Below are 19,895 nucleotides of genomic sequence, written 5' to 3'. Positions count from 1 at the left end.
AACTCACTCTTAGTTGTTTCAAATCAAGTTAGTTTTTAACATCACTTGTTTAAAACATATAATCATATTATATAATTAACCATTAACTAGATTATGGTGTGAATGATACTCCAAAAGTATCACAATAAGCTATAGAACATCTATTTTTATAAAAAATAAAATAATTTATTTGTGAAATTCCAAAAGTAGAAAATGTGTCCGATTGAAAATTAAAATGCCCAAATAACCAAAACAACTTTGTCGTTAGTCTATTGCATTTAGGGCTGGCTTTCTGTAGAGAAAGAAATACTTATCTTATAAAAGAGATTACTACCCATAAGGTCATAACCCATAAAAATGTGGACCGTTTGGTTGAGTTTAGAAAAGGCGTGGAATCACTGGAATTGAGTGATAAAGGTTTGGAATAGTGTGAAAATTAAAATTGGTAAATTTGTATAAGAGTTGAAGTGTTGGAGTAGAGAATTGTAAGACCAAATTGCAAAACTAAAACTAAGAACAGTTACTCTACAAATCAAACAACTCCATAAACTTGAAATCATCATTACCACCCTAATGAAGAAAGATTATAGAAAAAATACAGCAGATGTAGCTACGGAATTCGTGTCTCTAGGGTTCATATAAACAAGTTAAAAAAGAAACATTTACATTTTTTCATTCATTAAGATCAAACAACGCGAGATTTCAAATGCTTTATAAATCTACTCGTAAAATTTGTACATATCAATTTCACTAGTATAGATGGTTTAGTCACTGGGGAATCAATTCTGAACATGTATGTATGTTCAAAGAATCAAAGATGATAGCATTATTCAATGATCACAACATAATAAATGTGGTCAATTTTAGGGCAGAAAACACACAAGTACCCATAAATGTAACTGTACGTACTGTTAATTTTTTTGGTCACCCTGGGCTATTGCTTGCAGACCAAGGTTAAGGCTAAAAATGCGTAAATTATAAGCAACAGTCATGAATTTTACGACTCTTCAGTCTTCACTGTTTAAGCTTATTCAGGCAAAGAGTTCTATCACCACTCTGACCACCTTATTTTCTCACGTAGTCAACCCAAAGAGAGTGATAATGGGTCAATTTTGGTCTCTTTTCCAAAAAATTTAAGATTTTTTGATGCATTAGTAACAAATAAATAAATAGATAAATAAACGATGGGATTGTATGTTATTCGAGTATAATCAAGTCCGAATATGACCACTTACACGCATATATGTTTTTAACTTCAAGTAAGGTAAGGAAAATGATTCATAATTAACCTTATTTTCAGCTATGTAAGTTTAGCTTTTCAATTCATGTAGCAAATGCAGCATATAAATGAAATACTTTGTAGAAATCGTTTAAGATCTCATGCTACTGCTCATGCTTCAATTAAAATTTAACTAGGTCCTTTTTTTTTTTTTTTTTTTTTTTTTTTTCCTTTTCCTTTTCCTTATGGGTGAAAAATAACTTGGTCAAGAAAGTGAGCTACAAAGTATCTTTTCCAGTCTTACCAGGATGTTTTGTCAAGAAGACCTGCCTTTGTTCTCATGTAACTCGAACTAAGGACAACAGTCAACCTGCAGCAATGGCAATGACTAGCCCTCTGGCTGCCTTCAAACAGGCAAAAATTTGAATTCCCTGTGAATTAAGAGTCAACAAACCATGTTTTACCAAAAAGCCCCCAGGCCAGGAGCTTGTAGAAGTGAAATACGGAAATAAAGATGGTTGTAATACTATACACAATCTAAAAAACTCCACTCCAGATGAACATGGAGTGCTTTATTTTTTTGCCACAACAAACAAGGAACAACATCCAGAAATTCAACTACCTCAGTCGGCAAATGCAACAAACGATAGGAAACAAGCTAATAGGTTGTTGATGGAAGTCAGACAGAGGGATGGAACATCCTTCCAGCCAGTTAATGCAGGCATCTAACCCCAGAGCAACATTCTGACTAAATATCTTAATAAGTTATTCCTGAAAATATCTCCTTCCTACACAATACTATCTAGTAGTAGGGAACATTCCATGAAGATCTGCACAAGACACACTTGACGACAGAACTAGACATCACCCAAAAGTCTACAGTAATCACAATTCTGATGCTGAGCTGGGAAAATCCGATCTTGATACACATACCTGTGAAAGAACACATAAGTATTCATCCAACCACAAAATTCTTGTGTCTTGAGAGTCTTAAGACACTAAACATTAATAATCAGCAAAACTAAATACTCAATTTCATGTCTGTAGGCTGTATTACGAGGATAAACACAAGGCAGTTTAAGCAGTCCAAGGATCTCAAAATATAGATCAAAATTTGAGAATGAAATGCAAAGCAGGTCTAAGATATATGGAAGAAAACAATCCCTTGCCAAAAACCTAGTTAAACATCAAAGATGCTAGCCTGAAGTAGATGCCATTCCTTTCATGTAAACAACAGTATTTTTCCTTATCAACACATCACATCATCTTTGAAAAGATATTCATCATAAGATCAAATCTTAAGGAAATGTCGCATTTATTTCAAAAGGGGACAAGACACAACTACCAAAACATCATTAAAATGGAAACAACAAATAAATGCAAAGAGATCCTAGGGACGGTGCACTTATACAGGATTGGAAATACACTTACCATGACCAGCATCTATTCACCCATAGAGTACAGCATCGGTTAAACTCAGCTACTTAACGACAGTAGATAGCTTGATCTATTTGTGGAGGAATCTGCTTTATTTCAGTTCCAAGTTCCTGCTCAATCTTATATCTGTTGTAGATAACCAAAGATATTAGAACAAAAAATATATCAAATGCGAAGCATGTAGAAGAATATGAACCCAAAGGACAAGATACATACAAGTTGAAACGGTCTTCATAAGTGATTAAATTCACTGCTAAACCAAGATGGCCAAACCTCCCAGATCGACCAACCTGTACACAAATGGATCAAAACAACAATGTCAATAACCATATTGGAAATATAACAAGAGCAAAATACCCAAGATCTACTTACTACATACCCTATGGAGGTAGGTTTCAGCATTCTTTGGGAAGTCGAAATTGATAACAACATTGACAGCCTGAATGTCTATTCCCCTAGTAAATAAATCTGCATGTCATTCCAAACCACAAAACGATCAAAAGACGATAGCAACAAGCTGATTAAAGTGTGTATAACAGCAAGACAAATCCAAAAATAAGGATTCATGCACAATTGTAAAATAGTCCAGAAACACAGACACAGCAGATCAAGGAAGAAAAAAATTTCATAAGTACAAAATGCAAACCAGTATACAATAAATTGAATCAATAAAACAAAATGGCCAATAAGGTGGAAAAAACTAGGGCTTGAAAACTCGGACGAATCTGCAGATAAGCACTACAGTACAAGTGTCAAACCCAACTATGCCAAATGTTTCTATACAGAATGAATTATTTACTATATTAAGTTTTTTCATATAAAATGCCAAGCACTCAAGCAGAGCAGGAAACCTCAGTACCTTGTTACACAAATCTGTAGAACAATTCTCTTTAATTTATCAAGCACTTTGAGATACATCCAGATTTAAATATATTACAGGAAAAACCTAGGTACCCTTACAAAATGTTTGATGTGCCAAAAAAAATTCTTATCCTTAAATACCTCACCACCCCAAAGAAAAAGTGAACAGAAAGGAATTGGAAATAAAGGTGAAGTGAAGCCAAATGTGCTAGCTAATTAAACCATAAAAAACAGTTCAACTATATTCTAAATAACTCAAAAATAAATAATTGATGTTATTCAGCAGCCTCTACATAAACTTTCGAGTCAAGGCAAACAAAGCACAAAGGTAGACATACCAGTGCACACAAGATTTCGGCATGCCCCATTACGAAAATCGTGGAAAACTCTGTTGCGGTGATCTTGCAGCATCTTTGCATGAATGTAAAAACAAGAATACCCAAGTTCTGTTATTTTTTTAGCTAGCAACTCAACACGATTCACAGAATTACAAAAAATAATTGACTGGTTGATTTGAAGCTGAAACCAATTCAAAACGATAAAACAACAGATCAGAAGAGAACATTTTGAACAACGCAAAGTATTTTTAATTAAAAGCTTACTATCACAACCTTGGAGAAAAGGGTGTTCAGGCAGTGGACTTTTTGTCTTTCTTCAACAAAAGCATAAAATTGTGTTATACCCTTCAGGGTAAGCTCGTCCATCAAGTTAATAACATAAGGCTTATGTAAATATCTATCTTTGAAATCTTTAACAGTGACAGGAAATGTAGCTGAAAACATTAGGATCTGACGATTCGTAGGCATAAATTGGATAAGCTGCTCTATAGACGGCTGAAATTCCGGAGACAAAAGCTTATCAGCCTGCAAAATAAAACAGAAAACTCCCTTAGAGAACTTGCAGGGGCAAATTTCACGACTAGTTCTACATCATGTCATTATGGTTCCTATAGTTCTTTCTTGGCTTACAATCTCATTAAAAACAAACTTGTACACAGAAATTCATCTTACAGTAATTTAATAAATTTAGCCAAAATATGAGAAGATAAACTCCAATTCCAACTTACAGAACAATAGTATGAAACAGAAATAAGATATGTTCAACAGTAGTACAGAAATCGTAAAAGGAAGAATCATGAAAAATCAAGATACTAATTAACTGCAGAACTCGCAGAGAAAGTTGCTTACGGTTCCTTAATCAAACTGCTCAACTATGCAACAAGGATCAAAGAAACTACCCTCAAAATGTCATATGTTCCTTCATATGATATTGGGAAATATCCATAAAACAATAGTACAGAAAAGATAAAAAGAAGAATCGTGAAAAAATCAAGATGTTATTAACAACACTCCAAAATTTGCAGAGAAAAATGCTTAGTGTTCCTAATCAAACTACTCAACTATGCAACGAGGATCAAAGAAACTCCCCGAGTCCCCTCAAAAAGTAACATGTTCCATCATAAGATATTGACAGATCTACATACAACCCCTCCCTAAATCACCACCAGATTATTTATCAACCTTTAAAAGATGTCTCTAATGATCCAAAATTCAAAAAAACTAACAGATTTCAAAGGGCGGCATCAAATATAAGGAAACAGAAATTTGCTTTATCGCGGCACACTATTTTTACCTCATCCATTATAAGCATAGAACAGTCTTTCAAAACACAAATTCCTTTCTTCGCCAGATCTAATATTCGGCCAGGAGTTCCCACAAGTAAATGGACTGGCTGATATAATCTCATAATATCATCCTTCAAACTGGTTCCACCAGTGGTAACCATAACTTGAATATTCAGGTGCTTCCCAAGCTCTTTACAAACCTGTGATGTCTGGAGAGCCAACTCTCTCGTAGGAACAAGTATGACAACTGCCAAAAGACAGAGAACATCAAATAAAAAACTACAATATGGAGTTGGTCATCATAAAATGACAGAGAATTAAATGCAAATTCACTATTACTTGATCTGGATCAAATCACAACTCTAAACAGTACGGAACTAACAAAAAACACCTCCCTAGTCCCTACAGACCTCATAAAAAAACCTTTCCTTTCTAATATTACATTTATCGATTTCAAGGAAATTACAAGTCTATAAATTGGCCGCTTCTTGTGATAAAATAAAAAATATAATTCTAAATTTAAAATTAGAAGATGGAATTAGATATGAGCAACCATAACCTTCAACTTAAATTAACTAGTTTTAGCCAAATGCAATCATAACTTTTAAATCTCAACAATTTACAAGAGTCAAAAAAGGCAACGAGGACGCAATACAACTTAAAATTTTAAAAAAAAATCAAACGTAGAAACTAAGGCATAACAAGACAACAAATTCTGCATATGCAATGAAAAATAGTCATAGTGAGGACCTTGAATAACATTGTTGTCTTGATCAATTTTTTCCAAAGCAGGAATGCAAAAGGCAGCAGTTTTTCCTGTCCCATTCTTTGCTCTGGCAAGAATATCACTCCCAGTAAGCGCAATTGGAATACTTTCTTCCTGGATAGGGGATGGCCTTTCAAAACCCTTCTCATATATACCCATCAATAACTCGCGCTTGAGAAAATAATCCTCAAATTCATTCCCTTTAGTAGCTGTCACATCCTATACGGAGGGAAACAGAAGATAGTTGTAAAACTAGCAATTGCATATTTGTGATGATTAACACTAAAATCAGAGCCTCCAAGATAATGTTTAAATAGTCCTAGGACTCCTAGCAACAAATTATTTCCAAGTATATTGATAAGCATGATCCAACTCACGAAAAAACAATGAACATAATAACATATGGTTACTGCCCATAAATCACAATCTATTTGACACAATGACTTACCAATATTTTTCTCCATAGTAATAATAATTTCATAAGTTAACAGCCAATGGTACACATAGCTAGCAAGCGTCATTAATTATCAAAAATAAAGATAAACTATTATTCTGTTCACTCCAGAGCAATGTCATTCATATTCAAGGAAAATAAAGTCCTACCAACGAAATTGAACTCCAAAAAACGAAATGACGAAAAAAATAAATTAAAACAATAAATTTCCAATGCATTTCAAAGATGTCAATCAGCAGTTACCAAGTTAGTCATGTTATTCATATACTCAATCGTGCCTAATATAATATTGTTAGCTCCATTCAATAATTCTCACTAATCTTAAGCCTTGCACTACTACCACCAATACACTTTAGCTTAGCATCAGCATAACATAGCATAAAAAAAATAACCATGAAAAGTCATAAACCAGTATCTAATGTAGCAGCCCAAACAGTAAGCAGTAAACAACAAAACCCACATACAAATCCCAAATTCTTACCTCTGTCCTAAAGCGTGTGTCTGGTGGTGGTAACTTCAACCTTGCCTTCCAATCTTGTGTACTAGACAACAGTACAAAAGGTAACGATCAGTAAAATATAAGGACATACACTATATAGTGCAACAAGAAACATAGAAATCTGTCCAAAGATATACAGGCAGCATGACAGATTAGCAGAGAGACAAGCGCAGATGTGCATGCACACACATATGCACTAGAAAGCAAGAAAAATTTCATTTTTAACTTTCATCAGATTTTACATTAAATAATTTAATCTGCATTAGATCTATGTCAAAGAAACTCAGTAGATACATAGCAAGGCACTTAAAGGAAACAAAATCAAGTATAGCTTTACTAAGGTCTCATGTTTCATACAACTACCCCAATGGCTTCAGTTTTGGCCTACAGATCATACCTTCACAATATCTAATGTTCTAATTTGCATAAGATCTATGCCAAAAGAAAACTCAGTGGATAAGCATCAAGGCACTCAAGAGCAAAAAAAAACAAAAAACAATGATATCTTCACTTAGGTCTCGAGATTCATACAACTAACCCAGTGGCTTCAGTTTTTGCCTACACATATCTTAATGTTTTCTCTCTGCATCAGGTCTAATATCAAAACACATCAGAAGACAAACAGAAGAGCACATAAAGCCACAGACAGATATTAAATCCTCTCTATGATCTCAAAAATCGGAAAACTAGCACCAAAAGGAACTAAGGTACTGCAACACCAGCTCCAATGCTCCATGGCATGAAGTACAAAGAGAGAAGGGCAACCTAATGGAACATCAAAATAGAGAGCATGTCAAGATAAAATTAGCAAAAACAATAATTGTTAAATTACAATGGCAAAAACACCAGAGCAAAGCAAGAAATAACACAAAGTTTTGTGCATTAATGATTGATCCACAATAACCATAGCAGAACTAGATATTTGAAAGGGAGGAAAACTTGACAATGCAACCCATCGCTATGATTTGCAAACCCAGCATATGTAGCATTCAATTTAACCTGATGTATCAGTATCCTAAACAACTAAACACATCAACACCTAATTTATAATGTCACATTGAAAAAGCTCGACTATAGCATGGGTATGCAAAAGACTTACCATTTGTAAATCTGACTAAAATTTCCAGATTCCCAAGCATTTAATGGCACAGGTTTCAACTATCAATCTACAATCTTCAAACAACACTCTTTCAAACCCCAGCCCACATAAATTTCTAGGTTTCAATTTCAAAACTTCCACCATTAAATGGCATATGGTCAAATCTAGTGGTATCAATGTATATGGATTGAATAGTAAAAACGTCCCAACACTTCTTTTATGTGGGATTTTCTGTTGACATTAAGTATCTTCCTTTTCTACTAATACAAATTCTTCTAAAAGTTCATATTTGAACCCTTTTTTTTAACTAGATTTCCAAGGAAATGAGGCAAAAAAAAGCATCCTGACACTGTAGCTAAAACCGGCATTCTCCAAAAATTTCAAAAGATAAACCTCAATTCTTTTCCCCCTCTTGAATAATGTGTATTGAATAAATCCTAACATTCGACTAATACAAACATCAAGAACCAAAAATAATATAGTAACAATCAATACAACCATAAAAAGAAACTAAATATTCTCAATACCTCGTGTCAATTGCTTCGGACTGCACTGTCTTCTCAACCTCGTCGACACCGGCCTCCGTTATACCCCCTAACTGACCCCTCCTAAGCCATTGCTGCTGTTGTTGTTGCTGCTGCTGCATCTGCTTCTGCTGCTGATTCTGTTGCTGTTGTATCTGCTGCAACTGTTGCTGATGATGCTGAAAATGTTGTTGATGTTGCTGCTGTTGTTGCTGCCGTTGAAACTGATGTTGTTGCTGATGATGATTCTGCATCATCCCTCTTTGCGCGTAATGTTGCTGCTGTTCATAATTCCTACGTTGAAAATTAGGGTTTCCACCACCACCTCCGCCGCCTACATCTACGCCCATTCCGCCTCTACCTCTGCCCATTCCAGGAGGATAACGACCTCTAATGTTGTCATTCATCTTCGAAATTCGCAAAATCTAAACCCTAAAATTTCCCAGAAATCTAAACCTAAACAAAAGAAAACCCAGAAATCCTAAAGATTATATGTATATACACAATCCGAATTTTTGCGAATTCGAAGAAGAATAGTGGACGTCCAAAAAAAGTGCCACTATTATGAACTTAAATGCCTAACAAAGATTTCAGATCTGTACTAAAAAAAAAAGTAGGAAAGAAGATTGTAAATTAATCAATGAGAAGAAAAAAATCGAGAAGATTTTAGGGTTTCGAAACTGCGAAAATTTGAGGGGCTCAAATTAAAGTGCGATAGGAGTAATTAATTGTAAAAGTAATTGAATTTGAATTTGAATATGAAGATTTCGGGAGTACGAAATTAGGGTTTGCTCATGGTAAAGATCAAAATATAGGGGGAAAAAGAGGGATTTTTTTTTTTTCAATTAAGAACGAAGCTTTTTGTTTAGTTTGGAGAAGTTGTAATTGTGAATTGTGATCGAGAGAAAATTAAAAATGAAGGTCGGAGATAGTATGAGTGTAAATTATCTTGGAGAGATAAATTACTAATTTGGGTAAAAGAAAATGATGAATACAGTAAATTTAAAAATATTTTTTTCCAAAAAGAAAATAAAGAAATATTGAAGAAACCGACAATAATGAGAATTTGACAAAAGCTTTTTAACAAAGGGATATATAAAAGCAACATCATAAATCAATTACTTTAAATTTAATAATCGTAATAAATAACTCCGTAATAAAGGTCTACTTGGTATTCACTATCATTATTATGCTTTAAAAAAATATTTCGTATTCATCACTCAAAAATAAAAAGAAAAAAATCATCATCACAAAGAGTGTTATCCTAAAATTACATTTAGTAAATAATAACAAATGTATGATTATAATGAAATAATGAATGATAAATGATAAATGATGTTTTCAAAAAAAAAATTGAATGATAAATGATTTAATTTATATAAAAATTGTTTATCAAAAAGAGAGTTGCACGATATCGACACGATACAATAAAAGATTGTATACTTTGTAAGAATCGTAACAACAATATATGGATAGGTTGGAAAAATGAAAAGTATGTTTCCAAAATTAAATAAAAATTTTTTTGAAAAGTAAAAAATTAGGGAATTTAAAAAAACAAAAAATGAAGTGGAAATGTAGCATCACTACTATGGAGAAGAAAAAAATTATGGAATATTTTTAAAAGATTAGGGTAATCATGTATGAGATCAAAGTGTTTATTTTACAAATAACTTTATCAATTGTATGTTCTTTTATATACGGAGCGCACAACCATTTGTCGAGTTAATTTGAGATAAAGTGGCATAACAAATTGTACATGTGCACAATTTTCACTTTGCACCACAAGAACACAAATGTATGTACAAAGTACATGTAAAAGAGTTATGATATCTTGATTAACGAATACAAGATACTTTGATGTTCTTTTTATTTTATAGTTTATTTAGAATAAAGCATATCCCATTTATTAAAAATACACTATATATCCTTGTGTTATTTAGATGCATATTGAATATCGTGCACATGTATTCATGATTTAATTTGTGGTTTCTTTCATCTTATTTTTATCCAATCTAATATTGATAAAGGTATCTTATTGACAAGTCTTTCTTATCCAATTTTTACATTTTCTCCATTACACCATATAAATATTTCTTTTTCATATCCTTGTTTTCATTTTATGAAATACCAATTTTTTCTACACAAACCTACTTAGGTCAACCTCTTAGGTATAGTCGTAGGGGACACCTTTCATATCCTATACTTGGCATTTGAAAAAAAAAAAAAAAAAAAAAAAAAACTCTACATAAAGTACAAATCTAGAACGAATTGGAAATTCAATACAATGAAGTTCGACATTTTTTTATGGAGACTATAAAATGACAAAATACCATGTGAAATATAAACAATACAAAATGTCTTATAAATTATCTCAAGTGTTACAAAAAAAGAAAGAAATATCTATACTAATATATTAAAAGGCGTTACTAAAAACGTCTCTATGCCACGTAAACCACGCCAAGTCACCTAAAATTGATGATAAAGGGATTCGTACACCCAATCTCTTATAAGAAGGATGGTTATTAAACCATCTAAGCCATTTATCAACTATGTTATAAACATGAAAATAAATGTATATAACTGATAATCACAAGGTCTAATTAAAAAAAAAAAAAAAAAAAAAAAAAAAAAAAAGACATTATAAATATCAAATACATATAATCACAAGGGATAATTAAAGTAGCAACCCAGTGTAACGCCCGGGCTACACACTAGTTCACCATGACAAATTGAATGGCCAAACATGTCAATAAAATTAAAAATTACATTGTTGAAATTTCTGTGACTAAGGGAAAATTTCCTGACTCATTTGGGAGCTAAAAACGATTAGAAATGCCCGAAGGCCAGTAAAATCCATACAAGAAAGCTGTTGAGGTTAGGAGCTAAAATGATATTAAAATCCTTTTTTTAAGATTATGCTTCAGCGGTTTTATCTGCAGGAATTGTCTCAGTTTCTACTGCGGCTTTAGCTTCGACTACTAGCTCAGCTGTATTGGCTTCTGGTTCGTCCTCTCTTGCTTCGACTAAAGATGATGCATTCTTTTTAGCAGCAGCCTTTACATGACTGTAGGATCCTTTCTCCATGAACAACTGCTGGAAATGGTGCCTGCAGTAGAGGATTCCGTCGAGAGCAGCATAGGATGAGTGTGTAAGAGAACACCCTCCAATAGCACACCTGAAGCATGTCTTGTGGTAGGATTCTCCCTCCATTGTTATCTGTCAACGTAAAAGAAAATGAAGATGAATGTGTCGGGTTAACTACCATGGCTACAAGAATTAATCAGCTTTTATCTTCCTTAGATCATTCAATTAGATAGACTACTTCCATTTACGATCTTTTCTACTCCGTATATTTTGTTGGGAGGGCGTAATAAACCAAACCGGGTCACATTAGAAGAATTTATGGTTGTTAAAGGGTCATCATATGCCTTCCAAGTTAATATTATGACTAGTTTTGGAATTAAGATTTGAAAATAGCCATTTTGATAAATAGTTTGCTAAATTAGCCAATTCAGTAAAAGATTTGTGGAAAATAAAAACTCGTATTCACCTTCCTAAAATCATGGTTGAATTCTTCAACAATAAACAAATGGAACTATACAATCAAACAACAAGATTGGGTTTAGGGATTGAACGTAAGAAAATCTGACCTTTTCCAACGGATAGACAGTTTTATTACAAGCAGGACACTTTTCTTGGGTTCCAGAGAAGAAAGAAGAGAGTTTGTTAGGGGTCCTGCCCTGCTCAAAGAAAATGACAATAATAAAATCAATGAGAAATCAACAGAGTAAAATGGGATTACAATTTCTGTAAAAATTTGGAAAAAGGGATAAAATGAGACAAAGCATGAAACATGGAAATTTATATACAAAGTATATGATGGAAATTTACCTGCTCATATTGGCGATCTGTCTTGGGCCCTGAGGAGGAAAATTGTAAGAAAAATATACAAAGTATGAAAAATTGAAGAGATTTATGAATATCTGAATTATTTACAGAGTAACATGTACCTGTTTGAAAGTTTTTACGAAAATCTCCGGATTCTTTGAATAGTTGTTCAAAGTGAGTTTTGCAGTAGAGGACTCCATCCATCGAAGAGTAGTTGCTCATCTGTCAATGTAACAAAGTTATTCAACAATTAAATTATTTGTACATTTCTATATTACATTATGTCTTCATTATTATTTAGGATATGTAATCAGATAATATGAACGTCACATTTTAAATTCTAGAAACGAGAAACAGGTGAAGTCAGGAAATTAGGAGGCCAATAATAAAAATAGCAAATGAAATGTGGGATCGAGAATCAAAGGGACATAAATGTATCTTCAGAAATTCTACAAGAGTTGAAGACATTGTTAGCAATAATATGACATTGTAGCGGAAAAGAAACGTACCACGAGTGTTCCATTGCAGTGGCTGCATCTGAAGCATGACTTATGAAAAGTTGCCCCATCAGCTGATAACAAATCCACAAAATAGACAGTTTTGTCACAAGCCTTGCATTTGTCAAGAGTTCCAGTAAATGCCATATTTGCAACTCTTTCGCATAAAATAATTTCTACGAAATTGTGTTTATTATCGAATATCAAGGTATGATCAGCAACAAATCATTAGTTAACTTCTTGAATCCCCAACCCACAGAAAGAAAGATATATATCAAAGAGAGGGATTTGTCAAAGCATCTCTATGCAGCAAATCCTAAGCCACAGCCTCAAATTGGACTATTGATCAGTTTGAACAAAGTCTCTAATTTGTCCGATCAAAAACTAATTTATACGACCCGTTTGCTAAGTTTATTAGCTCCCAAAGAAATCATGGTTTGAAAAAAGACATCCAAAAATTATGAGGTGAGAACTGCAGGCTAGGCACTAAATGTGGAAGAGAGAATGAAGGGTGGTATGACTTTTTCCAAACGATGCAATATCAGAAAAATTGACATTTGTTTTGTTAGAAGGTGAAGTTGATTTAGCCCTTTATTTTTATAGATTCTCAAGAATATATTAAATAGAGATTTAATATATATCATACAATAATTCTTTAACAGAAGACAAGATCTTTAAAGATATAGCCCACATATATGTAAAAATAATCAACAATAAGGTTCATTTGGATCAATTACATAATTGAAATGTGCATTACTTGCATACCATTATAGGTCCGACCTAAATAAATAGAATAAATAATTTAACAGAAAATATTGGTAAGTAAGCTTTATAAAATATTGTCAAGATATTAAAAGCAGTGTCGAATATAGCATTTTATATAAGTGGGTTCAAATTAAGTCAAAATTAAATACATTGTATTATAATTAATTATAAACTAACAAATTATATCACTTTTCTCATATTATATAATTCTATGAGATTTTTTTTTTTTTTTTACAAAATTAGTGGGGTTAATTGACCCCATTACATTGAATATAGATCCGCCCCTGATTAAACTGCAATACATTTTAATGAATCCTCAAGCTCAAAGAAAGGCAGGAAAAGAAAAGAGATCATAGATCAGCTAGACATGATAGATAAAGACATTACCTCATTAGCAGTGTCAACCATCACCCCAAGCCCAAATATGATAAAAATGTTACTTATAACCTTCAGAGTTCAGTCAGTCAAATCAGAGATAAACGAGAAAATACAATATTTCTGGGGGACGTAGAAACCAACATAGTATTTGTTTAAAATCACCAAAAAAATCCGGTATTATTTCCATATAATATAGCAGTTATTGGATATAAGTTTGCAAGTTATCAATCCTTGAATTATTCAGCCTATAATCTTAATGCGATTTCTGAAATTTGATACAATTTGTTACTGAACGGTAGTTATGGCAACATGACTTGCTGGGACAGTATGATATCTGATATGGTTTTCCCATGACGATCAATTCTCCTAGAACAGTTGACACCACTATCAAGAATATTGCGAACCACAACATTCAACGAATGAATGCCCTTGACCTCATAAATCTCAACTTTAACATTTTCTTTGACCCATTTATCTCTCTTTGAAATGGCATCTGGATGCGGAAATGGAGAAGGGTTCAACAGAGGAGACAACACTTTCTTCACCCATTCAGGACTTATTATCACCTGCAACCTATTGATATCTTGAAAGAAATGGGGAATAATGGAAAAGTTCATGTCATTGCCTTTATCTCCGACCCTGATATGTGCAACTTCATACAGAGGAACTTTCTTGCCTGATGGTGCAGGAAAACTTGGATATTTACTAGATATTATTTCAAGGTTCTGATCAGACAAATCAATAAGCCCATCAGGTAATGGAACTGACTCGTCTGAAATGGAAGTTGGCATTTTTATTCGTTTCATCTTGTGTTCATGGTCATGTGTGTTAGCCATGTTTGTGCTCTTAGCCCTAATATGCCAGAAGATAGACTCGCGTCCGACCTACAAAGATTTACTCATGTGATTCGTGTCACTTGATCACTTCATAGCCAAGCATACAACTTCTGAGCTAACTGAAAATACAGGTCAATCCAGAGCAGAAATTTAACATTTGAAGCTGCTAAAAAGGGATACATACCAGTTGTTTTACCAAAAGTACTTCTTTCTTGTGCCCAGTACTGCAATAGAACAGAAAGTAAGCAGATGAATAACACAAACATCAATTAAGGAATTGTGATATACAAGGAAGCAACTGAAAACTGCAAGTGAGGAGATTGAGTTTTGTAGACTAACTTCGTTATGTTTAGATGGTTCTGCATGTTTCATTTTATAACGAAATGCAGTATATATCAAGGCAAGAGGGTGATTTACCTTATACCACCTCCACCAGCAGGCCCATTTGTATATAAAGCAGTGAATTCTCTGACAAATTTGATTGAATGCTCCTCAACCTCAAATAGTCCATCCATGCGTAGCCTTATGTCTCGGCACCCAGCTGCTATTGAGGTAATACTTTCATTGCAGAGTGCTTTTAGGCTATCAAGTCCAATAATGTAAGAAATTATATTTCTATTAATGCCTGGATATGATTCTTCCATCCAAGATCTAACCTAAACGCATATGAAACATTGAAACACACAAAGCCTGATTGTCAAAAATGATTAACTTGCAGCAGTACTTCAGTCATGTCTCAGAATGTACTCCTACATTGTACAGCAAGTACGATTGAAATTCAAAAGGAATCACAGAACAGCATATTTACCAGATACTCAGCTGCTCTTGCACGTTTAACGCATTCATAACCTCCATAAGATATCTCTCCCCACCCTTTCCATCCAGACTCCTAAACCAGATAGAGAACAATTGGATAAAGATTCACAAATATATAAATATGTAGTAAATAAAATAAAAAAGCTACTAAATAATGCACAATCCAGAACATAACAGGACAAAAAGGCAGACATGTATTATGTCACTTGCAAAAGGATTAACAGATTAAATGACGTATTTTATGTGTATTGTGTACGATGACGTTTCTTTACTCAACTCTAGATCAGAAAGATAAGAATCATCCATACCTTTGGTACTAGTTGCAGAAGTTTCTCAGGAGTTGATGTAGCTGAGGGTTTTGCTCCGGTGCAGAGAATTTTGCTGCTAGTTAAGGGTTCAAACGTAACATCACGAATATCTAAGACCTGCTTCAGAAGAAGAAAATTATTCTGTAATCAACCATTTCCACCCATCAACACATTATAAAATAGAATAGACACGTTACCACATCAGGAGTGACATAGGCACTTGGATCTGCAATCTCATAGAGAAGCTGCTGAGCACAAGTACTAAAGTTCAGAGCACCACCACTAACATCAGCCTTGGCCACACATACTTCTCCCAGGTAATTGACTTCAGCAAATGGAAGTGATAAATCCAGAAGACACTGAAAAGATATATCTCTGTGTTTGTCTCCTACATGGGGTAAATAAAATTCCAAATTCAGAAAAATATAGAATGTTGAAGCATAGAAACTGTCAAAAGAAAAACTAACCTGGGTGCATAAAATATCCTCCAGTCAGCTGACCACCACACTCTAAAAGGTGCCCTGCTAAAGCTCCTTGTGCTAGCTGCTCCAGATCATCCCAATTCCAGCCCAGCTCATAAACCTGTTAATCAAAGTATAGACTACTGACAATCAAAATAGAAGTAAAATGCAAACAAATATATTTTTGCAGCTCAACCAACATTTGTAGATTTTACCAAAGGAAAAACTGCATAGTAGCAACTAGTAAGTACAAGTCCAACAATATATTCACAATCCTTGTTCCTTTGATGGTCAAACCTAAGCAGCCAACTCATAAAAAATCAGGTGAAAAAGATGCCAGTTGTTCAACACCAAATGTGTACACAATAAGTCCTACTGCCAGGGAATTGTAGTTTAATAAACAATCTACCTTGATAATATTAATCTCCCAAACTGTAAGGCACATTAACAGAAATATGATGCTGTCAATTGCATGCAAGAGGCACAACAAGAAAATTCTCACCATTGGACCTAAGAATAGGGCAGCATCTGCTACACGACTAGTAATGATGACATTTGGCTTGTATAACTCAAGACACCTGACAATTGGTGCCGCACCTAGATATGTGCTAATACCCTTCAATGACAAGGAATATAGAATAAGCCAATATGTACCAAAGAGACAACTTTTTTCCAATCAAAATGAAAATACCAACTCTATGATACTACTGCAAGGGTGTCAGTTTCTTACACCATCCATGACAAAAGACCTATCATGTGAGGATGCTGACCCTGAATTTTAGAGAAAGAAAATACAATGGAAGGGACTTAGTAAGCTATAATGATATCAAATTTAACTTTCACCAGTTACCTAAGTACAAAAAAAATTCAAAAAAATTTCCCTAACATTCAAACAAGTATTACCTGGATCTTTGAAGGCAACTTCATGTGCAACAACAACTGTTATACTAAGCCCCAGGCTGTTTGCAATTTCAAGGACCTTTAGCTGAGCACCAATTGGATCCACTTTTGTATAGAAGGAATCAGAAAGAATGAATGGAAAAATACTTAGAATGTATCCATGATCTCAACTACACTACACAAACCAAACAAAAAAAGCTCTCACTTGCACCCATATTTGTAATTATGCATGTTCCCCTTTCCACAGCCAGAGGTAAAAGCAAGTGCATCCACTCCGAAACTGCATGTATGTAAAAGACAAAATTAATGGAGTAGAAACTAATCCATACACAAAAAACTGATTTTGGTTGCACATTCTACTTCCTTCTTCAATAAGAGAGGGAGGGTCAAAGCACACTAAGACTTATAAAGCAGATTGACATATCTTATAAAAGCCAATGGCAAGTAGCCAAGAAATACAGCAAACATACTGCGTGGGTCATAACCATCTCCGCCAGATATCATCTCCTTGTACCGGTCAGCTAGAGTGCGCTCAGCAAGACACTCAAGTACAATATAGTTAAGCTCCTTCACACTTTGAAGCAACTTAAAAGCTGCCATTGGCCTGTCACCACTAAAGCCAGCTCCACAACCAACATAAACTTTATCTCGTCTCCTTTTAGGATTGACCCTCTGAAGCAAAACAAGCATATAATAGTTCAATCTATGATACAAAATTATGCTGACTAAGTAATAAAATACATGTAAAACTAACCATTTTGATTGAACAATCATCATACACATCGCCACTGTGTTCCTCATAGTTCTCCATCATGCCTGAATAAATGTCACTGCATGCACTCACCAAGAAGCTGGAAAGAGTTAGTATACACAATATAATGACCAGTAGAATGACAGAACCAAGACCCGGGCTAGGATGTGTATTTCACCTAAAATAAAGTTTCCTTGTGCATCTCAATAGAAATTAGATGAATAACAAAGAAATAAGCATAAACTCAGTTAAGCACGAAAAAAGATCAATTTAAATCAATTCAGCATAGATAAGTTGAAGAGAACACAGCCTCAGTCCCTCATCCACTTCTATATACTTCTCTAAAGAATCAGAATACTATTCTTCTTGGTCACCAATCAAATTCCCTCATTCCCCCTCTTGAATGAATTACATAACTTAAAACACATATTCAATTTCTAACAACTTGAATCATTCATAAATTTATTGCTACTATTTCTCCAAAGCATCTACAATAGTCTTGTCACACACCAAGCACTACAACAACAACAACAACGATACAACCAGATATAAATCATGCCATAGACATAGCATCCGGAGGTCAAGATTTACGCAGCCTTACCCCTAAAATCTTAGACAATGAAAAAAAAAAAAAGAAAAAAAAAAAATAGGGTGTCTGAATAATTGGTCAAATTGAACACCATATAAGCAGCAAACACTCAATTACACAATTCCACTAAACAGTAAAAACTCAATCCAACACCCCTTTACTCTCATTAAGTAAATTTTCATTAGAATACTAAACATCATACCCCAAATGACCCAGATACCGGAGTATCTATCTTTCTTTCATACCACCCGGGCATCGAACGGGCCCAAAAAACTAGCTGTGCTAATAAATAATTACAATTAACAAGAAGGGCAAATAATCATAAACTTTGAAGGGTTTTCAGAGATATCAAAATTGAGCCTTTTTTCCAATCAAACATGTGAAATGGGGTATGATAATTCTACATAATCAAATTAACAGTAAAATATGAAATGGGTTACGATAATATTGCTGACATACTTGAATAATAAGCGTTTGTGATTAATCAAAGACATTTTCAACTTACCTCTTCTTCAGCGTTCGAATGTGCTATCTCTCTTCAAATTTTTGATTGTGACTTAATTTATAGTCGGGAGTACTGTAGGAACAAAATAATTTAGTGGTTATCCATCAGAACTAAAGAAACTTATTAGGATTTAAAAATATTAAAGGACTATTGAAGAAGACAAATTAACTTAACTGTTGTATTAATGATCTAATCCATTTCATATTTTACGAGTATTTTTGTATTTTTGCAATCGTGATAGAGCAATAATGCATCAAAAAATAATGATGCATTTCATAATCCATTTCATATTTTACGAGTATTTTTGTATTTTTGCAATTGTGATAGAGCAATAATGCATCAAAAAATAATTGTTTCGGTCAGAAAACAATGGGCCTTCAGCTGGCCCTTCGGATGAGTGGAGACGAAGCCCAATTCAAGTGGTGACTGAATTGGGGATTTCCTGCACAGCAATGCAAACGTAAACTAGCCTCGGGGGGTGTGCCGAGGAAGGCCCCTCCGATGCCGAAGTCAGTACGGATGCACAAGTATTAGAGAAAAGCTATGCAAGAGTATTTGTTGCTTGAGGCATTTAATGTGAATGAATATAATTGTGTTAAAATGAAAGCTTTTATACCTTTGTTCCATGAGTTAGATTGGGCTTGATCAATCAAATGGGCTGCCATATGATTGGGCCTTGTTACTTTTGACTTGGCAAATACATTAGAGGGTTGGACCTTATTGTTTGGGCTTTGACTAT

General features: G+C 33.9%; 3 protein-coding genes across 8 annotated transcripts; all 3 read right to left on the bottom strand.

Moving 5' to 3' along the window:
* Nucleotides 1–1,656: 1,656 nt before the first annotated feature.
* LOC110685338 (DEAD-box ATP-dependent RNA helicase 8-like) lies at nucleotides 1,657–9,444 on the bottom strand. 2 transcript variants are annotated; one of them, XM_021861845.1, is made up of 10 exons: nucleotides 8,466–9,444; nucleotides 6,822–6,882; nucleotides 5,871–6,105; nucleotides 5,129–5,367; nucleotides 4,108–4,359; nucleotides 3,835–3,907; nucleotides 3,015–3,103; nucleotides 2,852–2,925; nucleotides 2,630–2,761; nucleotides 1,657–2,131 (listed from the first exon to the last, which is right to left on the bottom strand). In XM_021861845.1, the coding sequence occupies exons 1-9, from the start codon at nucleotides 8,867–8,869 to the stop codon at nucleotides 2,683–2,685; spliced, it is 1,506 nt and encodes a 501-aa protein (XP_021717537.1). In that variant the 5' UTR covers nucleotides 8,870–9,444; the 3' UTR covers nucleotides 1,657–2,131; nucleotides 2,630–2,682. The 2 variants fall into 2 exon arrangements, with proteins under 2 accessions (XP_021717537.1, XP_021717536.1); XM_021861844.1 differs by having other exon boundaries at nucleotides 3,835–4,015; nucleotides 8,466–9,437.
* A 1,357-nt stretch (nucleotides 9,445–10,801) lies between these two features.
* On the bottom strand, nucleotides 10,802–13,952 carry LOC110685337 (LIM domain-containing protein PLIM2c-like). Its single transcript, XM_021861843.1, has 5 exons — nucleotides 12,860–13,952; nucleotides 12,473–12,572; nucleotides 12,354–12,382; nucleotides 12,113–12,202; nucleotides 10,802–11,678 (listed from the first exon to the last, which is right to left on the bottom strand). Exons 1-5 carry the CDS (start codon nucleotides 12,992–12,994, stop codon nucleotides 11,376–11,378), a joined length of 657 nt encoding a protein of 218 aa, XP_021717535.1. The 5' UTR covers nucleotides 12,995–13,952; the 3' UTR covers nucleotides 10,802–11,375.
* Nucleotides 13,953–14,120: 168 nt separating this feature from the next.
* On the bottom strand, nucleotides 14,121–19,346 carry LOC110685336. Of its 5 annotated transcripts, XM_021861841.1 has the most exons (15): nucleotides 19,331–19,346; nucleotides 19,157–19,228; nucleotides 18,066–18,141; nucleotides 17,782–17,983; nucleotides 17,517–17,591; nucleotides 17,315–17,416; nucleotides 17,142–17,182; nucleotides 16,914–17,027; nucleotides 16,418–16,532; nucleotides 16,148–16,338; nucleotides 15,951–16,067; nucleotides 15,635–15,715; nucleotides 15,244–15,482; nucleotides 15,011–15,050; nucleotides 14,121–14,874 (listed from the first exon to the last, which is right to left on the bottom strand). In XM_021861841.1, exons 3-15 carry the CDS (start codon nucleotides 18,123–18,125, stop codon nucleotides 14,290–14,292), a joined length of 1,962 nt encoding a protein of 653 aa, XP_021717533.1. In that variant the 5' UTR covers nucleotides 18,126–18,141; nucleotides 19,157–19,228; nucleotides 19,331–19,346; the 3' UTR covers nucleotides 14,121–14,289. The 5 variants fall into 5 exon arrangements, with proteins under 5 accessions (XP_021717533.1, XP_021717531.1, XP_021717532.1 ...); XM_021861839.1 differs by lacking the exon at nucleotides 19,331–19,346 and having other exon boundaries at nucleotides 19,157–19,269; XM_021861840.1 differs by lacking the exon at nucleotides 19,331–19,346 and having other exon boundaries at nucleotides 18,066–18,162; nucleotides 19,157–19,259.
* Nucleotides 19,347–19,895: the final 549 nt, after the last annotated feature.

This window comes from Chenopodium quinoa, unplaced genomic scaffold (assembly GCF_001683475.1).
Source record: "Chenopodium quinoa cultivar QQ74 unplaced genomic scaffold, ASM168347v1, whole genome shotgun sequence".
In the NCBI taxonomy this organism is placed as follows: Eukaryota; Viridiplantae; Streptophyta; class Magnoliopsida; order Caryophyllales; family Amaranthaceae; genus Chenopodium; species Chenopodium quinoa.
The sequence above is the reverse complement of the archived record's forward strand: the minus strand, read 5'-3'. Positions and strand labels throughout refer to the sequence as shown.

Coding starts and splice junctions, on each gene's coding strand:
- LOC110685338 (XM_021861844.1), bottom strand. CDS start 8,869: ATGAATGACAACATTAGAGGTCGTTATCCTCCTGGAATGGGCAGAGGT. Junction 2,926..3,014: donor CTGAAACCTACCTCCATAGG/GTATGTAGTAAG, acceptor ATTTGTGTACAG/GTTGGTCGATCTGGGAGGTT. Junction 2,762..2,851: donor TATGAAGACCGTTTCAACTT/GTATGTATCTTG, acceptor TATCTACAACAG/ATATAAGATTGAGCAGGAAC.
- LOC110685337 (XM_021861843.1), bottom strand. CDS start 12,994: ATGGCATTTACTGGAACTCTTGACAAATGCAAGGCTTGTGACAAAACT. Junction 12,383..12,472: donor TCGTAAAAACTTTCAAACAG/GTACATGTTACT, acceptor TTTCCTCCTCAG/GGCCCAAGACAGATCGCCAA. Junction 12,203..12,353: donor CAGATCGCCAATATGAGCAG/GTAAATTTCCAT, acceptor TTCTTTGAGCAG/GGCAGGACCCCTAACAAACT.
- LOC110685336 (XM_021861841.1), bottom strand. CDS start 18,125: ATGATGGAGAACTATGAGGAACACAGTGGCGATGTGTATGATGATTGT. Junction 15,483..15,634: donor CAAGAGCAGCTGAGTATCTG/GTAAATATGCTG, acceptor ATATGCGTTTAG/GTTAGATCTTGGATGGAAGA. Junction 14,875..15,010: donor TACTTTTGGTAAAACAACTG/GTATGTATCCCT, acceptor AAATCTTTGTAG/GTCGGACGCGAGTCTATCTT.